The sequence below is a fragment of the Magallana gigas genome, chromosome 7, assembly GCF_963853765.1.
Source record: "Magallana gigas chromosome 7, xbMagGiga1.1, whole genome shotgun sequence".
Classification (NCBI taxonomy): domain Eukaryota; kingdom Metazoa; phylum Mollusca; class Bivalvia; order Ostreida; family Ostreidae; genus Magallana; species Magallana gigas.
In genome coordinates this window covers 48413273-48434372 of record NC_088859.1, presented here as the reverse complement: position 1 = coordinate 48434372, position 21100 = coordinate 48413273, and the positions used below count along the sequence as shown (strand labels likewise).

Below are 21100 nucleotides of genomic sequence, written 5' to 3'. Positions count from 1 at the left end.
ATCAAACATCATTTGTTATATCTGGATATCTCTATCATATTTCATGGCTTTTGTTTTTTAATCTACCTCCATTCCTGATGAGAATTTCCAAAACATCATCCATTGCCTGACTTTTAACAGACGTCTTTGTGGCAGCATTATTATCTACTAGAGATAAATTCTGACCCTGAAATAAAAATAAATAGTGAAAAGAAATGAAACAACTAAACAATTAATAAATTAACAAAAGTCTTCATCAACACAGTAACTGAAAACCAGATGTTTTCTAGACAATCTGGTTTTCTAGACAGACCTCACATAATACCTTATTTGCCAGATTTTTAACAGCATCGTCATAATTAGGCGGTTCTTTCCTCATAGGAACAAAGAAAGGATTGGAGGCTGTCCGCATGATTTGATTTTTCCCCTCCACGGGTGAAGATGGTACAGAGGCTGGTTTGCTAAAAACAATCATGAATAAAATGAAAAAAATACTACAATGTGCTGTCAGCTCGTAACAACTTCCAAAATGAACTGTTTAGTAGCCATTGCCAGCTACCTGTTTATGTCTTGTGTTAACATTAATTTGAATTTGCTGACAAATGAATTGGATGGAATAAAAAAATTGACTTTGTACAACAGGGTTCACAGTGTGATCACAAGTGCTTGGTAGATATCACAGAAAAGAACAGTGCAATCAATACAAGACAATTTGTTTCACATCAGATAACATTTTCATGCACTAGCTAACAGTAGCAGATGGCTGACGTACTCATTCTGTAACCGTTTTATAGTGCACTCTATACTGACAGGCAGATATATGGATATTGAATCCTTCCCCAATTTTTTGGAAATCTCTTAGAACACAAGACATAAACACTTCTTTCTCAATAAACACATGCATAATTGTGTCTAAAAGATTGTTGATAAACAATGGGAGCATTGGACTACACAAAGCAGATAGGAACAATCTGTCAGTAAGCTTCTCCCTCTTTTACTATTTACCCACAAAGCCCATTCATCACATACTTAATCACAATGTCAAATCAAGGGATTACAAAGGCCTCTGAACTTAAATCTTAGTACATTTTGTAGTTTCTATATTCTTTTTCTCTGTGTCAAAGATAAAAGCAAAAACTAAAACAGTGAACAGAGGAGTGTCCACAATGGTTACTGCTACAACACTTTTACAAACTATAATACAAAACCCTTTGTTGTTTGTCGTGACGCTTGAGAAAGAATAATGTGACTGACCTTGGGTTGATGCCATTGATGGGGGACAGGGTGATGGTTCGCCCTACAAATGGCTGCTGGATGGACGAGCTGCTGACAATGGTGCTTGGTTTGGTAGAGATGTTCAGACTCCGGTTCAAACCGTGGCTCACCACAAAATTCTCCAGGTTCTGCTTGGTTGTTTTGTCCATCAAGTTCGGCATCAGAATGGACTGCATGCCCTGCGATACGACCGGTATGGTCAAAGGTTGTCCAGAACTGTTGACCAAAGATATCGTCTGAGGAGCAGCAATTTGCACCATTTTTGTTGCAGGTTGCTGTGTTGCTTTGCCATCACTTTCTATTTTGATGGTGTTGAGTGTGTGTTGTTGGCCAACTGGTGACTGTATAATCTGAACTTGTTGTGGCAGCTGTGGTGGTGACAATGGCTGATGCATTATGGGAGAATTCTGTTGTAGCTGTGGTGGTGAAGTTGGTTGCTTGATCAGCTGTATCCGAGGGGATGTGGGGTTCTGTGTGAGCTGTATACCATGAGCAGGAGATGTAGGCTGCTGCACAACCTGGTGAATCTGCTGAGGTGAAGCAGGCTGTGGCGTAGCCCGTGTAGAAGTGGTAGTTTGTCTGGGATTATTATGCTGCAACTGGTGCTGCAGCTGCTGCTGCTGCATCTGTTGTTGTAAAATTTTCTGAGATTCCTCCAGCTGCTTCTGAAGTTGAGCAATTTTAATCCTTTGTTGCTGCAGGATTTCCTCCTGTGAGGGATGAGGGGATGCTTGGGTCGTATGTTCCAAGATGATGGGTGGACTGGTCATGTTGGTAGGTTGTGGTGGATGAACTGAATTCACAGTAGTCAGCGTAATTGTTGCAGGTAAAGAGATGGCTGATGAATTTGCTTGACTAAAATTAACAAAACTGGAAAAGTCTATATTTGAATCCACATCCATGGAGATTTCCGGATTAACAGAAGGGGGTCTAGAGTTGTCCACTGCCATGGGTATGGACCCTGTGCTGGCAGAGTGCAAACTGTTTTTCATCTGAGCAGTCAGGACACTGGTAGAAGGGGCAATGTCCATCACCTCAGGGGACAAGGGATTGAAGATCTTGTCTCTGATCGTTGGAGATATCGGAGGTGAAGTGGAGGACATGGACACCTCGTTTGAGGTTGAAAGAATCGCGGGTGATGATGACGACATGGGCAGAGATTGAACGTTCACGACAGCATGAACTGGTAACTTCTTCATGTCTGTTCTGTTGTTTGTGTTTGAACTGGGTGCTATATTAATGTCTAGATATGGTTTCAGTCTCTCAATAAGTTGAGGTTTTGGACCAGACACAGTCAAGTTTCGCTTTTTGAGTTCAGCTTTTAAATCTGCCACCTTCATGTCCTCCAGGTTCATGAGAGGCTTATTTATGTTTCCAGAAGAGTTCTTTGTGTTTTGTAACACCGGTCGAGCTCTCTGCACTGTTGTCTTTTGTTGTTGTTTTCCTGTAATTATGGACTGTAACTGCACCGAAGGCTGACCGTGTATAATTGTCTTTGTCTGAACAAAAGGTTTGCTCTGCACTGGTGATGTCTGAACAGGCAAGGAGCTATGAAGCTGTGTAACAACCGGAGCAGGCTTGGCCATCATGCTAGATTTCACCTGTGCAGCGGATGGTCCAGACGATTGCACCTGAATTCCTGACTGAGTTTGGAGAGACACCTGTGGTTGGGCTTGCACCATGGGCTGTCCCTGTAGTTGGGTGTGCACCTGGACCTGGGGCTGGGTCTGAATGATGGTGGTCTGGGCAGGCTTCATGGGCTGCTGTACCACTATCGGGGGCGAGGCCAGCTCAGGCTGTCCCTGCATGCTGGTCTGTGTATTCACCGGGCCAGGGGAGGACACAGGCACCGGTGAGGTCAGCAATGGGACGGCCCCTGGGCTGCTTGTCTGTACCTGTATAGAGCCCGGCTGTTCAGTGCCCACCTGCTGGGACGAAACCACAACAGGACGACCAGACGTTGAGCCAGGATTTTTGGACTGAAATTCCAACTGCCACTGTAAAAACAACTGCTGTTGTTGTAGCATGATGTGGTAGGGAGTTTCACTTGAGGGATTACTAGTTGGAACCACTGTCTGAGTCTTCACTACATTTGGAGGTCCTTTGTACTCATGAAATTTAATCACTTTTGTTTTTGGTTGTGTTTTGGGTTTTGGTTTCTTAGGTCTATTTTTGTTTACATTTGAATTGTGTCCATTGCCAAACTTGCCCCCATTTACTGTGTTCACTCCATTAGAATTCACTGGGGAAGTGTTTGTAACACTGAAGGATTGAGTCGTGATGGGAGACAGTTTTGCAAATGATGTCAGAGCACTGGATCCCGATACGCCGGTCACATTGGTTAGCGTCGTCCCTGTTGTAAATGTGATTGGGAGTGTGCCTGGCACGGAGAACTTGAGGGAGGCAGGGATATCTGGGGCCAGGGGGATAATGGGGGGACTAAACACCTCCGACATGGACGAGTCACAGGGAGAAGGGACTCCATCACTGGTGGTGGTACTCTCATCCTCAAATCCATAGTTGGACTCAGAGTCCTCGTCAAATGTCCTATTGAATTTTATGGATCCAGCTGGAAGAGAAGATTTATTCACGTAAGAATAAAATGGTCAATGCCCTTAACATTACTGAAATTATCCCAGAAATGGTTTAAAAGTGAAACAGTCGGGTTCTTAACTTTAATAAAAAATCATAATAATAAGAAATCAATCAATATACCTTGTAGAGCTGTTCTGAAGGTTTCATTGTCTGTCTGTAGAATATTTCCTTGCACCAGTTCCAGGGGGCCCGGTCTGTGAGATAGCTTGTCATTCAGGTCGTCTGCAATTCGAGCCCTCTTCAGTTTACGCTGTCGCTCATGAAGGGAAGGGTCAATCTTTGTGTCTACAGTACCAGGAATTGTAATCAATATTTATATCCAATCTGATTAAGTCAACACAACCATTTTTCTCCTTATTCTCTCTACATAACATAATGATAATGCTGATTACTAAGATTTTGGTGTCATTGTTAAAAGGGTTGGATGCCCTGATGAAGTATTAGATTACAATGAATCTCAAGTAAATTGAGCCTCATCAAAACAAAGGCATGTGTATAATGATGATGGCACAAACCTTCTAAGATGTGTTGCTGTACTAAGACTTGTCTGTCTGGACGGTGCTGTATTTTATGTTTCAGTAGGTCCCCAGTCTGAAAAATACAGATCAACATTTAATAAGTCTTAAATCTTAATCCTTTGTGGTAGTATAATTTAATGGGCAGAAATTCAGGTTGGTTTGTCTTGATTTGTAGCATTAATAAATGGTTAATAAACCTCAACATCTACAACACAGCCAACATTAATGTCCTAGTTCAGATATTCTAGGAAAAAGTCTTAAAGAAGTTATACAATAAATTGGGAGGACATGCAAATCTCAACTGAGATAGAACACATGTAGTTGTACAAATGAGAAGAAGATCTGCAGATGCCCTATTTCATTAAAACAGACAAACTAAAATAAACAATTTAAATAATAGAACTAGGTCAGTGTAGCAGGCATCATAAGTGATGCTCTAGCACTTTAGAGAAATTGACATACCACACAATGATAATGAAGAATTGAAGAAAAAAAAAATGGGCACTAATTCTTTTGACAGGATTAGCTGATGCTAAGTTCATTTGTTATATCTGCCTCTCACTACAGCTTGTGATCTGAGACTTAAATTGAAGTTTATGGCACCTAAATCTTCTGAATGAAAGTTTTCCCAAGTGCTAACAAGTGTTTGCCAGTTTGCAAAATAAAACTCCTTCAAATCTGCCAAAATTGTTAAACAAATGAGGGATGCTATTTTGCCAGATCATTCTGTCAAACTTATTTACCATCAACCAAGCTGCCATGTTATGATTGTGAGTGAATTAAATGTGTACAGGAATAAACTGGGTAATTCTGATGTAAAGCAAGGCTTATTTTCCTTCCCTTTTTTATCAGCAGCAAGTGTTGCAAGTAAAAACTTTGTAACCATTGAGTATATCATTGATTGGTAATTAGCATGATGTATTTCTTCGTTTCAATGCTCATCAATTTTAATAGTTTAAAACTGAGTTTGCGGCAGCTCGAGCTGAGAGTGCTCGAGTGTGGCTGCTGTCTGTGATTACCGAGCAGGGAATGGTGTGGGAGGCTTAGACAGAATACACATCTTTTTTCTGTTGTCTTGCAAGATAATGTATCTGGGCACGTGCCAACATTCCACACAACATTGCCGATATGACTCAAGGACTCGGCACATCAGCCCATTACCTAGCGAGAGACCTGGCTATAGCATTTTCTGGAAAATTACTTGCTAGGACCTGTTAGATTATGAGATATTTAAAAGAATTTAGAAAGCAGGGGGAATTTTTGTGTGATGTAATGCAGCATGTGTCTGATGGGTAAGCCAGAGACATTGATGTTTACTTGTCTGCAGAAGAAAGGTTTATCACAATACTTCATCTCTCGGGTGAGAATAAGGTGGAAAGGAAATGTCCTCTAGCTTCACACAGCAAGTAGCTTAACAGGTCAACAACCTCAACCCAAAATATCAGCTGAGCAGGCAGATCGGTTTATTGTTTAAGAAAATATTGATACTAGTCGTGTCAAGATTCACATAAACTTGGAGGATATAATATGATGCATTTGTTTTGTATTATCACTTGATGTACTCGTCTTATAATTTTATAGCAGATTAGCATCATCCCCTCTTCCCCAACCTCCCCCTCCACCCATAAAAATTTCAAAGAACCCAGTAAAGCAGATAGATTCAGAACTTTTTAATTAATCAGATGAAAGGCATCTTTGTTTAGGATGAGTATCATCTTCAGTTGAATAATTGTTCAAAATCTCTTTTACAATTCTTTTGAATGTTTACACTTCATTCAACAGAACTTTAAACAAATATAAATGCATCTGTTTCCAAGGCAAGCTGGCTTCTGTTTCAAACTTAAGAGAGTTTAAAATCATTTATACAATGAAAGAATTATACATTAAAACAAGACACAGTTTGTGAGAGCTAGACCACCACTGACCTTTGCTCTCTCTAGGTGGCGCCTCTGTTCTGCAAATGCTGGTGGTGTACTCAAAGCTGTAACAAGTCAAATCAGAGATGAATGACACAAATCACTCTGGGGGGCTATTAATCTGTGATTTAATCAAGTACTTTCCTACATTTTCAAGTAAGATTGAATTCCTTGTAACTTACGGGGGTATATTCCTTGGTCTACCAGTTCATTGACAGATCGCCTCATCAACAGTTTTCTCTTCAGTGCTAAAAATAGGACGAAACAATAACCATAGTTCAAAGACATTAAGAACAGAACTTTGACAAAGACAGACATTTTGGTGACAGATTTGAGACAGTTTTTTATTGGCTGGCACAGACTGCTTACATTCTTTATTTTTGTCCATGCTTTGTTGTAGTGACATCTCCTCCAGGGTAGACTGGGGACTAGTGGGGGGCACCTGCTCCGTCTCGCCCTCCCCCTTCCCATCAGTCCCTGTTGCTGCTGCCTTTTCTTTCTCTGCCCTCTCTGCCTCCATTCGACAGTCCTTGCAGTAGAACTTGTGGATGTACTGGATGGCCTCTTGGTCTAGAGATGTGCCTCCCCCGTAAAGGGGGGACCAACTACTGCTGCTACTTGTGTCTGAAAACAAGGGCAATAATCAACACATTGCTAATATTTAACTGCCTAGTCTGATCATAAGTACTCATAGGAGTAAAGAATTAAATTAAGAAGATATTAAACATGGACTTGACTACTGGTATTAAAAATATCCAATTTGGTTAAGAATAAAACTAAAAGAATTTTCTAGGAAACAGGGTAGAGGCGATAACAATAGTGTCATAAGAATTACTATAATAGTGCCATAAGAATTACAGTAATAAAGGGTTATTTCGGTCTTTTGCTAATTCTCCAAAATTGCACTTTTCTATTTTTTTTTCACTTAAAATTGCCCTGAAAATAGCCATGATGGTACCACTGACAACATAACAAATACTAACAACATCACATCAGATGATAAGCATTCAATGCTGAAACTACCCAATACTATGAAAATATTGACAACATTAACCCCAGATGCCGAAGATATCACTGATATCATGACCCTAGACACTAAAGATAGGACTAACAACATCATGACCAACAACATCACCCAATGTCCTGCAGATATCCCTGACATCAATATAAACCCTAAAGATAATGACAAAATCACTCCTAACAAAGATCATGAAAATATCACTAACAACCTCACCCAATATCATGAAGATATCACTTATAACATCATCCAGGATGATGATATCACTGACAACACTACACAGGATTGGGAAGATATCACTGACAACACTAACCTACATCATGAAGATATCACTGACAAGTTCACTCAAGATTATGTAGATATCACTGACAATCCTACCAAGATTATGATGATATCACTGACAACATCACCAAGAATTACATAGATATCACTGACAACATAACCCTTGACATAGATATCACTGACAACATCCCCCTGACAATATAGATATCATTGACAACATCCCCCCCAGACCTAGAACATATTTGACGACATAACCCTAGACCCTAAGAATCTCTGACAATATCACTTATGAAGAAATCACTGACAACATTACCCCAGACCTAGATAAATAACCATTTACCCTAAAGATATTACTGACAACAACACCCTGGACCTCAGTGACAACAGTGCCATAGCCAATGAAGACAACAAAAACTTCCTCCAAAACAACAGTGTTAACATTACCCCAGTCCATAGACTCCATACTGATGGCCGCTGTCTGTGATAATAAGCTTTTGTTGCTGTCTGAGGTGATAATGACTGACTCACTGTTAAAAGACATGTTTTTCCCCCTCATGTTCAAGAACTGAATGATGGTCTTTCATTGGTTCCTTTTTCAATTTTCTAATGTGAATGAAAACATTTCATTCTGATGTCAAATGAAATATTTACCAATCAGTCAATAGATGAATCCTATCAAATTATTTCCTTCTTCATTAATGACTGTCTTTGTTAATAAACACTTTAAAACTGTTTTATAATGATTTCTTGCACTACGTCCATATGACAATTTAATGTGATAAAAGAATAACAAACACCACAAACCTTGCAAATCTTTGCCCAATAAATTCAATCAGAGCAGACATATTCTTATACACATAATCTTTTTATACTGTAGAAGCAGAAATATTCGTTGTGGATTTAATTTCGTTATTTTCGTTGGCAGTAGAAATCAACGAAATTAAATTCATGACGAATTTTTAACCAAAGTAATAATGAATACAAAGATATAATGATGTGACGAAATTAAATGCCAACAAATTTTATTTGGTTAAAAAACAACGAAGTTTTGACCCAACAAAAATATGTGCTTCTACAGTAATAAGAAAATAAAAACCATTTTTTAGTAAACAAGAAACCTATAAAACATTACCAGAGAATGTTGTGCAGGATATATGCAATGGAGTTCACTCCAAGTCAACACAAATGAGATGTAATGTTAAAGAAGAAAACATCTTTGTTTGAGGTGTTTGCTAGTGATAATGATGTGAAAATGATTGATATAAAAATATCCTCAAAGTCCCCACAAAAAATAATGATAGTACATGCAAGTTTGTAGATCTACATGCTATGCTGCAGAACATTTTGTTCTTGATGATCATTGATAAATATGAGATCAGGTAGAAGCTGCATTCACATCTGTGGTCTGAGCACTACCTGGCCCCGGACCAAAGCCTCTCCCTCAGAGCTCTGGTCGGTCTCTGACCACCTCATCAGAGCCTGACATCAGACAGCACCGACAGTAACTCCTGTTGTGTAACATTGGAAGCTCTCTGTACATGCAGAAATTTCTCTGGAGCTAGTTATCAATCCATCAGCAGATATGGTTTCTGCCAACACAAAGAATTATTTTGCCAACTTCCAACAAATAATGCATGGACAGAGGGGCAACAGTGACTAGGTCTGATTGGGCAGCTACTGACAGACAACCCTGTAGGTTTCTGCTGCTGAAGAAAGGGCCCCCAGTAATATCGTACCAAGTGTTTACAAATTCGAATTCTACATCACATCTTGGTTAATCCTACCATTCTCCATAACCCTAAGTATCAGTCATAAAATTCTTTGCTTAGTTCAAGCTTAATGAAAATATGCAATTTACAGAACACTCTTGGCAATGTCAACAGGGAAATCTTCATTGTTACCAGATGAAAGATCTGGGTGATAAAAACCGTGACATAAAGACACAGAGGTGACGTCTTAACAAAACAGATTCATAAACCCTTGTGTTTTATGTGCAGTAACTTCACCTCAAAGGTATGCTGTAGGATCCCATAATCAAGACTTCTGTAGAACACAACAGACTCTTTTTTGTAAATAATCTTCTCTAGGTAACATGTTTTTGTAGGCTGAGGTAATACCAACATTCAATGACATTCAAAATGTTCAAATATTTCACCAATTTATTTCACTGCAGCATCTGATGTAAACCTAATTTACGAGTAATTGAAATTAAACTAGCAGTATTTTTAAAGCGTCTGGTCTAAATTTAACAAAGGGTATCAAAATTTGTTCCTAAACATAGTTGAAGATGTATTTAAGGAAAGTGATAAGATAATTAACTGTTCTTGCATTCTGTAATTAGAGAGATTTGAATCTCAACACAAGCTGCTGTAAACAGAGGGAGGCACGTTATCTAGGCCAGATCTTGTTCACTGCCAGTAAAGCAAAGATAAAACACATGTAGTGCTTTATTTCTCTCCATTAGCAGGTATTATCTGAGTCTGTTTTAATTTCATTGATATTAAGCCCCTGGAGATGTGCACAGATTGTGACTGTGTGCTCTATTGTTTAATCCAGACCAGAACATAATCATGACACACCAATAAATTCTCTCCCCCATGGACCCCCTCCTGGGCTGCATGACATCAATGGCCCTATAACCATTTGACAAATATTTTTGTATACAGACAACAGAAAAATAAATGCTCTTCCAAACCCACACAGTGCAAGTAGCCCAAGATGTTGTTGTGTCTTGGAATGTGCAGAAAAGGCAATTGCAACTGTGTGCCTACCAGTGCTTCAGAACAAGTACATGTGACACTGCACATGAAACAAACAACTCTGGTGATGTACTCTAAGATCTCTGTGATTGCTCAGTAACCCCCCCCCCCCCCACCTCTGTCAGTAAAATGCTGGTTCCTCCAAAATCATATCCTTCATCTGTTATTGTTAAGAAATTTGATATCCACTAAATCTAAGGAGACAAATTTTAAAATTCATTTATTTATCCCAAATATCATCAAAGTTATCCTTAGATTTAACAATAAGTCAATAATATGCAGTGGCTGCCAACAGTAAGCAAACTGAACATACCCAACGAAATGCCAATTTAAACTTCATATGTCAGGCCACTTGCCTGCTGTAGTTGTTTACTCAGTGAGAGATTGAGACTAGTGGCAATGTAAAGATACATGAAGCTATTTACCAAATCTAAATCACATGGGTTTAACTGCCTTCAATTTTGTTAATGATGAACTTAATGAATTAAAAAAAATGAACGAGAAGCCTTAAGGAGCCGAGTAGGAACCTGTGGCTGCTTAGCTGTTTATACCTTTATGTAATCTATGGCCTTTCATTTTAACTCTTGACTCATCACAAAACCTTGTGAAGTGCTCAAACCTAATTAATACAGCTGATGAGAATGTTAATGTGAAGACAGTGATTCAATAGACAGCATTATCCAGTGGTGAGCCAGAGTAAACAAGTGGAAAACAAACATTGCTGCCATTTCCAAGCAGGCCTCCCCCACCAGATGTTGCTTTGTACTATACCCTACTGCCAGTTTACCGGTACCATTCTCCAAGATGGCAAATCAAGACACTTTACATCAGCAGCAAGGATCAAAGACTTCTCAATCAGGAACGTGTGGGGGTGTTGGCAGATTCTACGTCTGACCTAACACTGCTCTAATCTACGATCAGATCACTTTTTGTTTTTTTCTCTCCATTTTTTAAAAGAATAATATCTTTTTCAACAATTTTCAGCAAAGGTACAGACAACCTCTTAAAGACAGGCTGCACTTTTTACCTCAGATAGCTCTGTTATCAAGAACTTTATTGTTCAGAGAAAAGTCATAAACAGCATTACCACTGAGCCCACTTCATCTTGGCATTCTCAAGCTTCATGTTTGTGAGAAACCAAATGTTCAACCTGTGTCAGTTGGAGAACTGTAAAAACAATATGATAGAGCCTCCATTCATAAACAGGCAACCTCTCGGCCAAACACTCCAAACAACCTCCAAATGTCCACTACAGGCTTACTGCCGCTTACTGCAGAGACAACGAGACAGAACATATCAATCAAATTTGAAAAGCATGCACAAAATTTCAGTGTTTAAAGCCATTCACAACTTGGGCAAACAGGTTAAAACTCCTGAATAGTAAGGCACCATTGGCCCTCTCATTAGATTTCCTGATACTACTGGGTATCACTAGATTTCGTGATACTACAAAGAAAACAACAGAGAAAAGAGGAGGAAAAGAAAAAATCTCAGAACCTTCTTATTTCTTACAATGCCAACCCATAAATCTGAACACTTATCCGAATGAAACCACAATAAGCAAACACAACTACATAACAACCATGTATAATTATAAGTTAAATAAAATTCCTCTAATCATGAAACATTTACTAAAATATAAATTACATTGTAGAACACATAACCAGACCTAGCCTTTTCTCTACAACAGACAGATAACAGCAAAGTACAAATACCAGGTTCATCAACTGATTGTTCATTCTACACAATGAAGATACTGTCTTTGACTTCTACATTAATAACTCGGTTAGATGTCTACCTACTTTTTTAAAGTACCGTAGGCTGATTATATTAGTAAATCACAGCTGCAATAAACGTCACCCAACTCTAGCCTCTCCCTACAATACAAACACTGGGTAGGTCCTGCTAAACTTACCCCAATTCTTCTTTATTCTCTTTGGCCCATGTGATAATTCTGTAACAAAGAATAACAAGAGGTTAGGCTTGTGTGGAACGATAGGATTTATCAAAACTGACAAAGTATGATCTCTTACACTCTGACATGCAAAAAAAATGTTCTGTACATGAAGATGTTGACTGTAAGTAAACTGAAATGGTGGGGCTACAGGGTGTGTGTTCACATTCATAAGACATCATGTTTTTTCTCAGATTTAATGTATTTTACAGATTAATATCGCATAAACAAAAATAGAGGATGCCTATCGGTTGTAAAGATTTGATATTAAACATGAGGATTGGGAAATGCCATAATCTCCCTGGGTGTCTGCTAGACAGCAGATTACTTATCGTAAAACAAATTCTAATTCACCAACTGTAAACTCACCCTCTCTTAGACCTAAAAACATCAAAACATTGAGTATTTTTATTTTGTTTCTAATCACAATTTGGTTTATTAAGTGTAAGCAGGCCTTTGTACCTTAGTTAATTATCTGACTTGTCTGATGTAGTTCAATACTCGCACTTTATTAAAGTACATATACTACCAGTATGAAAGTTCAAAGGAAGATTTGATGAAGACACTTCATCTTCCATTCTCTGGAGTTACCAAACAGGTGAAAACATCCAGAAGTCAAGAAGACACAGAGCAGTAGACAGGCCCTCTATCGACCATGCTCATTCACAGCTATTTACAGAAACTGCAGCATATTCAATTAAAATGAGGCCATATTTATCATCTCTTTTTCGCAATTAAACAGGAGCCCTGAACTGAAATAGCTGTAGCAGGATTAGAGTTATTTACTTGTCGCTGGTTTTAAGCTGAGGGGAGAGGGGGAGATCAGTATCACTTCCTACCAATGGTAGTGGTAAGGAGACCACAGTAGTAAATGCTTCCTGCTGATTGGGACAATCTATGTATTACAATGGCGTATCTGTCGCAGGGTTATTTTCTTACACAGCACTTTCAAAACAACTTCAAACATACCATGACTGGAATGTTTTCCAGATTACAACATAAAAATTGTAAACTTTTGTATAACACTGAGTAACATATTGTTCATCTTCTTCTCTTGCTCTTATGTTTTAAGATGTTTAATTGTTACACATTTCTTCCTGATTTATCTGTATGTGGGTGTCCTTTACACTGCTCTCTGGGTGAGTTCGGAGCAGTAGAGCAGGTCAATCAGACAGTGACTGTAAATTGGTTATGACACTCCATCCCAGACTAAATAAAGACCAGATCCCCCCCCCCCCCCCTGCTGTGTGCAGCACCTGGACCCAGGGGCATTACCAGTAGTGTTCAAACACCTGTTTATAGCAAAACAAACCCCAGTATTCATGGCTATTTACTTGTGGTCCATTAGGAGGGGCCCCTAGGCCTTCACTGTAGTGGTGGGGTGTTTATTGTGGTCCATTAGGAGGGGGCCCTAGGCCTTCACTGTAGTGGTGGGGTGTTTATTGTGGTCCATTAGGAGGGGCCCTAGGCCTTCACTGTAGTGGTGGGGTGTTTATTGTGGTCCATTAGGAGGGGCCCTAGGCCTTCACTGTAGTGGTGGGGTGTTTATTGTGGTCCATTAGGAGGGGCCCTAGGCCTTCACTGTAGTGGTGGGGTGTTTATTGTGGTCCATTAGGAGGGGGCCTAGGCCTTCACTGTAGTGGTGGGGTGTTTATTGTGGTCCATTAGGAGGGGCCCTAGGCCTTCACTGTAGTGGTGGGGTGTTTATTGTGGTCCATTAGGAGGGGCCCTAGGCCTTCACTGTAGTGGTGGGGTGTTTATTGTGGTCCATTAGGAGGGGCCCTAGGCCTTCACTGTAGTGGTGGGGTGTTTATTGTGGTCCATTAGGAGGGGGCCCTAGGCCTTCACTGTAGTGGTGGGGTGTTTATTCTATTGATGTTTCTTTCTGGCTAAACTTCCTTTATCCTACAATCTCATTAACTCATGGTTCCCAGCAGAAACTTCACTGGTATATATATTTTAAGATAAGTAATATATTACTTAGTCTACAGATATGCAGCAATCAAGATGCAATCATTAGATGTTAGCTGCCAGGGCATAGCTATTTTAAGCTAAATTCCCCAAATTCTTGATTGTCATTTGAAATTGAAAATTTATCAATGCCTATTTGACATTATCAAAGAAAGCATTTTTACTACCAGTAGATTTATCAGTAAAAATTCAATGAATCAATCATACTTTTTTAGAACACATTATCACACCCTTATCCACTGCATGTGCATTAATCAAAGGAGAACTAAATATTAAACATTAACCACAAGCATCATCAAAGTTTGTACACTCCTGTTAACAGCTGTAGGATGAAGACCTTACCCACAGAGGAAGAGTTCTGTACCAGGCATGCCATGTCCCTGCTAGTCCTGTAAGGTTCACCCTCAATATCAGCTGTTTCCAGAATCAGCTGATTGCAATCAACAACACTGACAGTGCATCATTTCTACTGTATGTTGACTGTTAAGACTGCCTCCGACAAGACTATCACAGAGTATATCCCTGTAATCTCAGTGCAGAGAAACCACACACACAAAAATAATATATCAAACTTTCTTCTTATCTAACAGTGTTTCACCACTGCCATCTCTCTACACAGAGCAGTCTCAGTTCCTTCACTCAATTAGCAAAGTCCCCTACGGTCACTTAAACTCCAGGGGGTCAGTCTTGACATGCCCCTCCCTTGCCACACCTGGTCTGTTACTGTCGTCTGTGGGGGGGGACTCTTGGCTGCATGTACCCTCTCTCTCCCAGTGGCTGCCCGGTACAAGCAGTGAAGAACTTCCTCCACTACTTCAGAGGCTTCTCAGTCCGACCTGACTCACTCCGGCTCGCGAGGGGAGGAAAGACAAGATAGGATCAGGGAATCCTCTAGTTCTCTGCACTCATCCTCCTAAAACACCCCTACTGTTATAATGGAACGGCATATGGCATTCATTACACAGATGTCAGTGTTCAAACCTCTGCATCATATGCACCATTACCCTCTCTATACAGAGGAACCCACCAAAAAATTATTTAATTATTTCCAAGTTGAGTTACTTCTGAAGATCACAGACCCCTGGAAGACACTGCTTGTCCTGGATATATTTAATTGATCATAATTAGGTATCCGCATAATCCACAAGGATGTTTTGTAATGTAATAAACAGAAAAATTGTTTGTACAACAGTCCGTTATCCTGCCATATTCACCACAAAACAGGATGTGGTCTCTTATTTACATACACAGATTTAATGGACATCCACTTAATGTTAACAATTTCTTGCATTTTTTCTGTTCAAGAGCATATCCAAAATTTAAACAAGAAATTATGCATATTTTTCAATATTATAAAGAAAGATATGCGAAATCTGCAATTCTATCAGTTAATTTTTAAAAGAACCACCCAACTGTCGCTTTTATCAGCAACATTTTGATTTATTTGAAGATTGCTTTAACCATTCAAATTATGCAATAGAACTGTTAATTACATCACAAACTATTTTTTCTAGATGTTAAAGCTGTAAGGCTGGATTTGAGGAGTTATTATTCAGAAACACTTTTTACAAAAAAAAGTGCCATGATTTATGAAATTTTAAATTTAGAAATGAGGAAACTATAAAGGTTGATTGTGCATGGCTCTCAATAATTTAATAAATATAGCATATCACTAATGCAGACTGTATCAGCCTTCATGTTCTAACAATATTTGTCAGACCTTGGACATCATATCTAAGAATGTACACATTTTGCACACTATAAGAAATATGTTTTTGTCCAAAAGATATTATGAAAATCCAAATACAAAATTTAACAAGGGCACCGCTAAGCGGAGCATCCCCTCACGACATGAGTTATTGTGTGTAGGGATGCATTATTTAGCAATATATAGTTATGTTAATGAGAAGACCACATACTACTAACCCTCCATTACTGCAAAAACTACATTTTATTTACCTGTACTAGATCTAAATCAAACAAGTGAGAAGCTGTCAATGTGACAGCAAACCGGGTTTTCTTTTATGTAAACTGTATCCATAATCCATGTCAACCCGTATCCAGTGAAATGGAGTACCCTATATGCAATATTTTGCCAAAAAATGACTAAGTTCAAAAGCTGGTATTTTTTCGATAAATTATCGGAAATCAAAATCCTAGCAATATGCACACCTCTAATATAAGTACAATTGATCTGCAAAAGAACAACTTCCTATCTTGAGAACTGTAGGAGGAGTTATCCGTACAATGAGGATACCCTATATGCAATATTTTGCCAAAAAATGACTAAGTTCAAAAGCTGGTATTTTTTCGATAAATTATCGGAAACAAAATCCTAGCAATATGCACACCTCTGATATATGTACAATTGATCTGCAAAAGAAAAACTTCCTATCTTGAAAACTGTAGGTACTATTGGAAGGTTTTTTATTAATTTACTAGAAAATTGAAATGGAGTGCACACACACACATACATACATATATACATACATACACACATACATACACACATACGAACACACACACACACGCACGGTAGCGATGCTATATCCCCTTCGAACAAAATGCGCGAGGGGATAACAAGCTGATAAATACTGCTGATACAGAAAAACTAAAAACTAAAGAAAATTTTCCAAGTCTGCTCTTCTTTAAAAAAATATGGACCCTACTGTATATCCACTTTTTAAATTAATTTTTATTTATATACACATGTACTGGTACTTGTAATCCTAAACAAGTACCGTAAAGTGGAGCAATAAATTTTCTTGTAATGTGGAGCTAATTATGGTTGACAAATAGATGTTATATTTTCTTTTTTAATTCATAATTATTATTTCTTTAAAAGAAAGTATATCTGTAGATACATTGCACTTGATTCATAATTGTTAGCATTTTTTCACACAATTTAGCATTGCACCACAGATTTCATTTATTGATCGCTGCAGCTACTAGATGACATTTAACAAGGGATATCATTCTAAGAGTTGCCTCCCTTTTTTCTGTTACATTTCTTTCCACAGATGTTTGAGTAAGGGGGTTACAAGTGAGCAGGGAAAATATAACTGAAGAAACCTTACCAGTATATCTGGTCACTGTGGACCACTGAAGTTAGATGGTACCTACACAAGACTCTTTCTCTTTGGACCTTAATCCAGCTCAGAATGGAACACAATTCACTGTTTCTAATATTTAAAACTTTGTTTCTGGAGTTTCCATGATTATCTTGGTGTAAAAGTGAACAGAACTCTGACTGCAATACAAAATTGAGGGTAATATTCTTAGCAAAGAAGAAAAATTCTTTCAACAATCCCCTTGTTTAAATCTGATTAAGATGCCTTCTCATCAAGGTGTTTTTAATTTGCATACAGGATGTGCAGTAGAAAATATCTAGTTTAAAGCTATATAACAGTTGCAACTCATGTGTATAAATACTAAATGAAAGAAAGATCAAATGAACCACTGGCAAAGGCAAGGCTAAATGCCTCGAATTGTAAGAAATACTACAACATGCTTCCCAAACGCAGTGAGAAATCTTATATAAGATATGATATTTGGATAAATTGAGTTTGATGCTGGAATCTAGTGTGGCTAGTTGCTGTGGGGCCGCTCTGGTAGATAGCCAGAAATGACATGATCCAAACAATCCAGCCTAGAGGCAGAACAACTCGGTGCTGCGGTGTTTGTTTAAAAAAATGCAATGCAGTGTCACATCTCATTACTGGGGATGTCAAGGGAGAACACTCTCATCCAGCTCTTTGTGATGATATTCACATAACAGCAAAGATACCGGTAAGCACCGGCGACCTCTAAGTTTGGGTCAAGGACTCAAAACAGGGTGTCAATATTGTAATAACCTGTAGTGATTTCAGGCTTAAACTTGTGTCAATATTGTAATAACCTGTAGTGATTTCAGGCTTAAACTTGTGTGAGATATATGAACCTCATGAATAAATAAGTATTAATCAATCATTTATTTAATCTTTATGATGAACAAAAAGAAAATTGGTCCAATTTTTTTCCCCCATGAATCATATCCTTGGACCTTTTGAGCTCTGAATAGAGGCTACAGATGCACATGTATAAGTAGAGGGCCCTAGTGATATAGATATCACTAATGGTAGCTAAGTGTTAACAGCTTGCAGACCTCTTCAGTGGCAGACAACCAGCCATCTACTATCTAATGGGTGGGTGGGGGGCTGTAGGGGGTGCTATTATTTAGAATATTTTCTGCATTAATATTTATATTTCAAGGATTCTAAAAATAATTTTTATCTTCTTTATTTTTTTAAATAGTGCACTTTTCGTATTTTAAGACTTCAATTTATGTGCCAGTACTCTTTTTCTATTTAAATTGAGCAGAAAGAAAATGTGTGCATGTTTTCTTTCAGCTATTTAATGATGCTGTCATTGTCAGCCAAGGCATCCCGTCCTGCATTTTTCTTTGATGAAAAAAATATTTAACATTTCTTTGAAAATAACTAAAGAATGAGTTCTGTCTTTATAAATTGAACATAAACTGTACATGCAAAGTTCCCCAAAATTCGACCCTTCCACTGCCACCATGAGTGTACTGTGTGGGATGACAAGGTACTTCTTACTGAAAAGCGAAAGCACCCCATCTCCATTGCTTTATAGCTGTATAAACAGAAACACTTGTTACCACAATAGATACAGTGGAGCTACAGCTGTTCGCTCACAGTTCATACTGCAGTATCCCAAGTGGTTGTGCAATTATTTTACACTGTGATCCCTTGGTCTCCGAATCACAATATGCATGTGTTATAATAATTATTTTTCTTGGATTCCAAACAGCACAATTGACAAGAACTCATCATTCATAATAGACAAAATGATTTGCATCTTTGAAGTGTGTGCCAATCAAGTTCATTTGCTTTCCATACAGTAAGCATTCAGCATTCAGGATCACCTTTGTCTGCAACAATGCAAAAACAACAAGCATCCTAATTTAATCCTACATTCCACTGGAGACTGTATTATAATGACCTTTACAGACACCAGATCATATATTTTGTAGTTTCTGGACCTCATTAGCCGGTGGTCAGACTAGTTAAGAAATGTCAAATCTTCAAGGGAAAACCAAAAAATCAAAGACCTTGGCCACTCTGCATCTCAGCAGGACTTAACCCTACCACTGTGATATGCAGATTCATTTTCTTCTGCAAAAACAAAGTGACTTGTATATTAAAGGATAAAGCAAGAGGGGTCAGTCATAATGCTTAAAAGTGGGTATTATCTAAAATACCTCACTCCCCCGATCCCTGGTAAAATAAAAAGACTGGTAATTATGTGCTCAATTCGAAGAATCTTATGGCTAAAAAAAATAGGCTATCCAGCGTGAGCAACTATTAAAAATGTTATTGAAGTATTTTTTTGACCCTAGATCAGATGTTCAATAGACTGTCATTGGAGACTTCATAAGGAGCAGCAATATCTAATGGCAGTAACTCGATCAAGTGAGAGTAAGACCTTTAAGAAAAAAGATTTCTTGAGCTTGAATTCATAAACTATGTGAATATAATTTCAAACTTTCATCTTCAAAGAAAAGAGGCATCCAGAGGGAGCCATACAAACAAAACTCACACTATCCACACATTCTCCTGTCTTCCTACAGAAAGTGGAATGACATCAGGTAATTAAAGGATCACTTTTTAAGTGATGAGATTTATCCTATGAAAGGTATCATAAATGCCAAATTCTCCTTACCTTCAGTGAGTGAATCAAATGGCCTTTTGGAAAGTTCTGAAAAATATATAAAAAAAATAAAACAATTACATCATGTCAACAATATGTACACCAGGACGTATATTACAAACTATGGTTAGATTGTTGGATTATATCTATAAATAGACTTCTCAAAAAAGGAAAAAACAGGTTGGAATATTTAGATAATTCATACTGACAGATGGACAAAACTCTTTCCAATTTTTTTGGACACTATTGCAGTTGTTCTCCAGAGAAGTTCAAATGGTCAGATATAAAACATAGAACAACCTCCATCAAATAAAAGAATTGTTATTACATGTGATGACATTGTATTTAGCCAAGTTAATATTCTTATGAATAACTATCTGCCAGAGAAATAAGAGCACAGGTAAGGAAGACTGATTTGATTGACACCCTTTACTTATAGTTACGTAACATATTTACTTTATCTCCACCTCACCCCCAGCTTACAGTAAGCACTAATTAGTTGCTGATGATACATTTTAAATCAGGTTTGCTTGGTCTATTTCTGCTGTTACTAAGACCCATGGGCCATACTGCTCACCTCCTGGCTTGATCAACAACAGTGTCCAAGATTTCTTTTTAATTTCATATAAAAAAGTTCAAACTATTTTGATCATATCTACAAACAATGGTATGTTTTTTTGTTATTTCGGGATTTGTGGTTTTATGACTTGTGTCTGACTATTGTAGGATCTCTATTGCTTAGAAAAATAAAAGCTAGCTTCCTTGTGTCAACAAACTGAATGAATTACTGACAGATTCAAGAGAAATAAGGAAAATTCAGCTATCCCTGGATATTAGTAAGCAGAGATTCCTTTGGTTTCTGACTCACACATTTTACCTTTCTTTACTTTGTCATTAAATTAATGTCATCATTGATCAAGGTAAACTAATTCTACATTAACTTTTACAAAATCTAAACTAGATTACATCGTATAACTAAATCATTTTCTCCAGTATATATAATAATTATGCCATAGGAACTTTAACAAACCCACCAAAACTCCAAAAAATAACAGTCACTTCTACTCTATAATGCTCTAAATATTCATACACAATGAGATTACAGAAAATAAATACAAAAC

At 38.0% G+C, this 21100-nt stretch overlaps 1 protein-coding gene across 6 annotated transcripts in view; it reads right to left on the bottom strand.

The window, feature by feature from the left end:
- The window catches only part of LOC105331771 (myocardin-related transcription factor B), a 32497-nt gene that overhangs the window by 4716 nt on the left and 6681 nt on the right, over positions 1 to 21100 (bottom strand). For 4 of the 6 annotated variants that reach the window (XM_011434118.4, XM_020068651.3, XM_066065990.1 and 1 more), the window contains 10 exons: positions 19992 to 20027; positions 12258 to 12296; positions 6653 to 6907; positions 6466 to 6531; positions 6293 to 6348; positions 4365 to 4440; positions 3970 to 4134; positions 1234 to 3823; positions 305 to 440; positions 67 to 166 (listed from right to left, as the gene is read on the bottom strand). In XM_011434118.4, the coding sequence (XP_011432420.3) occupies positions 67 to 166; positions 305 to 440; positions 1234 to 3823; positions 3970 to 4134; positions 4365 to 4440; positions 6293 to 6348; positions 6466 to 6531; positions 6653 to 6803 (3340 nt within the window). In that variant the 5' untranslated portion in view covers positions 6804 to 6907; positions 12258 to 12296; positions 19992 to 20027. Of the gene's footprint in view, positions 1 to 66; positions 167 to 304; positions 441 to 1233; positions 3824 to 3969; positions 4135 to 4364; positions 4441 to 6292; positions 6349 to 6465; positions 6532 to 6652; positions 6908 to 12257; positions 12297 to 14609; positions 15412 to 17344; positions 17364 to 19991; positions 20028 to 21100 lie in introns of those variants that run through there. The other 2 variants (XM_066065991.1, XM_011434110.4) reach the window with 2 other exon arrangements.